Source organism: Piliocolobus tephrosceles, chromosome 19, assembly GCF_002776525.5.
Source record: "Piliocolobus tephrosceles isolate RC106 chromosome 19, ASM277652v3, whole genome shotgun sequence".
NCBI classification, from domain to species: domain Eukaryota; kingdom Metazoa; phylum Chordata; class Mammalia; order Primates; family Cercopithecidae; genus Piliocolobus; species Piliocolobus tephrosceles.
This window is the reverse complement of record NC_045452.1, coordinates 19,435,674-19,439,082: the sequence shown is the minus strand read 5'-3', so window position 1 is coordinate 19,439,082 and position 3,409 is coordinate 19,435,674. Positions and strand designations below refer to the sequence as shown.

Here is a 3,409-nt window from a genome sequence, read left to right as displayed (position 1 = left end):
GCAAGGACTCATAAAGACCACCACCCCTTGCCGGGCGCGGTGGCTCAAGCCTGTAATCCCAGCACTTTGGGAGGCCGAGAGACGGGTGGATCACGAGGTCAGGAGATCGAGACCATCCTGGCTACCCGGTGAAACTCTGTCTCTACTAAAAAATACAAAAAACTAGCCAGGCGAGGTGGCGGGCGCCTGTAGTCCCAGCTACTCGGGAGGCTGAGGCAGGAGAATGGCGTAAACCTGGGAGGCGGAGGTTGCAGTGAGCTGAGATCCGGCCACTGCACTCCAGCCTGGGTGACAGAGCAAGACTCCATCTCAAAAAAAAAAAAAAAAAAAGACCACCACCCCAAGCACTGTTTACAAAGTGCTCGCCCTATTTGTAGGAACTATAATACCAGGCCAGTTCCACCCAGAAAGAGGGCCTTTCAGCCAGTAGTCCATACCTGTTCTCATAGATGTCCTGGATCTCATACACCTTCTGGTCAATGACATCGCTGGAGACACGACTGGCCTGTAGCTCATATACTTTCTGGTCAATCAAATCTGAGACAGTTTTGTGGAAATACTGGATGAAGTTTTTGATCACCTCAGGGATCACCTGATAGGTTTGCTGTTCATACTGACGTTCATAAGCAAGGTCCTGCTTTGGATCTCCTGGAGGTTGGATAAAACAAACAGAGTGCTTTCAAACCCACATATATGATAGAACGAAATGGCAAGACCGCCCCAGAAACTAAACTCAGGTCTGAGTAAAATTCCCTTTTGAATATGCAGAGATACAAACATCTCAAGTCACTCCCAATCTCATTGTCCCTGTTTCTTCAAAAATATTACCACGACTTAAAAGTTATTTTTCAGTTATTATCTGTTTTGCGCCCCTCTCCCAAGTCTAGGAAGTCAGGAATCTTGTCTGTCTTATACTCAGATGTACCCTCAGGGCCTAGAAAAGTATGAGTTGGAGGGGAGAGAGGCAAGACTGTTGGAAAGTAAGTGATAACAGGTATTTAATATTTCTTGAATGAGTAACTGTCACCTTCTAAATATATGACTTGTGGCAACTTAGTACTAAATCTCTGTGCTATATTTTATCTTTTTTTGTTTTTTTTTGAGACAGAGTCTCACTTTGTCCGCCAGGCTGGAGTGCAGTGGCATAATCTCCACTTACTGCAAGCTCCGCCTCCTGGGTTCAAGCCATTCTCCTGCCTCAGCCTCCCGAATAGCTGGGACTACAGGCATCCGCCACCATGTCCGGGTAATTTTTTTTTTTTTTTTTGTATTTTTAGTAGAGACGGGGTTTCACCGTGTTAGCCAGAATGGTCTAGATCTCCTGACTTCGTGATCTGCCCATCTCTGCCTCCCAAAGTGCTGAGATGACAGGCGTGAGCCACCACACCCGGCCTATTTTCTCTTCTTTAGGAAACAACAGTAACGTACAGAACCGCTGTAAGAATTAAACAAAATATTGCACACAATGTACTTAGAACAACGGATAACACTGACTACTAAGTCCAGTCACTGTAACGTTTCAGGAAACCTCAGACACCTCCCAAAAGATTTCATCCGGGCTTGAATTACTTAAATTTTTCACATCAAGATTTCCTTTTTTGGGCCAGGCGCAGTGGCTCATGCCTGTAATCCCAGCACTTTGGGAGGCTGGGGCGGGTGGATCACCTGAGGTCAGGAGTTTGAGACTAGTCTTGACAAAACGGTGAAATCTCGTCTCTACTAAAAAAAAAGTAAAAAATTAGCTGGGAATGGTGGTGGGTGCCTGTAATCCTAGCTACTCAGGAGGCTGAGACAACAGAACTGCTTGAATTCGGGAGGCGGAGGTTGCAGTGAGCAGAGATTGCACCACTACACTCAACCCCCAGGGGGAACGAGGGAGACTCCATCTCAGAAAAAAAAAAAAAAAAAATAGGTTTTCTTCTTTGGCTAATAGTTTACACAAGAAAACCATAGCCAGGTAAGTAATCCTTCTCTTCCGAGACTGAGGTGGACTATGATAAAAAGCCTGGTTTACTAAGCTTTATACAACCCCATGCACTGGCAGGTAATGACTGACTCCAAACCTGGACCATCAAAGAGCAATTTTTAACAGGTGCCTGTCAGAGCTGGTTCTAAGACATTCCAAAGGAACTGATCCCTACGAGTACTCAGCCAGCCTAAGCCGTGGTCTCACCTGTGTGCATATCATAGTCGCCCGGATAAGCGTAGGGGTCATAAGCCGCCTAGAAGGAAAGAGACAGTCAGGAACAGTCGCCAACTCGTGAATTCAAAACGCTCATCCTAGAGTCTAGATGCCAAGCAAAGAGCTAAGGATACAGAGGCGGATAAGACACTGTGCCTGCCTTTGAGGAACTCACACGCCTTAGAGAAAAGGGACAGTAAACAGACAATGACAATACATTACGGGTGCAAAGGACAAGACGCTGTGGGAATCACCGAGATTTGACCTGACGGAGCCCAGATCAAAAAAACTCAGGTGCAGAAACACAGAAATGTCTAACAAGTCTTGGTCTCCGGTCTTAGAAAGGGGAAGGACAAGTGAACCGGACACGCTAAGTGGGCGGGCAGAGCCAGGGTTGTCTAGGGGCCGGGAACAGAGGGAGCACCGTGAGGGCCGCGCGGCAGGTAGGCCGGAGCTGGCCGCGGCCCAGAAGCTGCCTCGCGCCGGGACCCACATCCAGAAGTCCCACAGATCTCCCCGGCGTGAAGCTCACCGCGCGCTTAGGGCCACCTTACCTCAGACTCATAATCATCAGCGGGGTACGACATGGCTACCGCGCTAAGGAGCACCGCCGGAAAAAGCTAAATGAGCTGCCCGCGCCTGCGTCCTGAGGCCGGAAGTTCGGCCCCCCTCGGGCCTGCCGGGAAACCGGAAGCCTTTCCGAGGCCGCTGGCCATCTGAGACAGCCATATCAAGAAGGAAGAGGTTCTGGGCTCGGTGGCTCACGCCTGTAATCTCAGCACTTTGGGAGGTCGAGACGGGCGGATCACCTGAGGCTGAGGTCGGGGGTTCGAGACCAGCCTGACCAATGTGGAGACACCCCCGTCTCTACTAAAAATACAAAATTAGCCGGGCGTGGTGGCGCATGCCTGTAATCCCACCTATTCGGGAGGCTGAGGCAGGAGAGTTGCTTGAACCCGGGAGGCGGAGGTTGCGGTGAGCCGAGATCGCGCCATTGCACTCCAGCCTGGGCAACAAGAGCGAAAACTCCGTCTAAAAATAATAATAATGAGAGGGTTACAAGTAGCCTGAATTTTTTTGTCTTCAAATAGAGGCTTCTCAAAGAAGGTGAATCTGTGATACTGGTGTAGATTCAGATATAAAGACACATATTTGGGGTAAAGGAGGGGCAAAGTTACAGAAACCAGAAAGAATGCCACACAAAAGATGGCCGGCTTCTCGCGTGAA

The 3,409-nt window shown here is 49.1% G+C and overlaps 1 protein-coding gene across 2 annotated transcripts in view; it reads right to left on the bottom strand.

Moving 5' to 3' along the window:
* Positions 1 to 2,856, bottom strand: part of EIF3L (eukaryotic translation initiation factor 3 subunit L) — a 43,841-nt gene extending 40,985 nt beyond the window's left edge. Inside the window, exons 1-3 of one of the 2 annotated variants that reach the window (XM_026450886.1) lie at positions 2,737 to 2,856; positions 2,174 to 2,222; positions 438 to 648 (exon numbers count right to left, since the gene is read on the bottom strand). In XM_026450886.1, coding sequence (XP_026306671.1) covers positions 438 to 648; positions 2,174 to 2,222; positions 2,737 to 2,769 — 293 coding nt within the window. In that variant the 5' untranslated portion in view covers positions 2,770 to 2,856. Of the gene's footprint in view, positions 1 to 437; positions 649 to 2,173; positions 2,223 to 2,736 lie in introns of those variants that run through there. The other variant, XM_026450887.1, reaches the window with a different exon arrangement.
* Between the last annotated feature and the right edge of the window lie 553 nt (positions 2,857 to 3,409).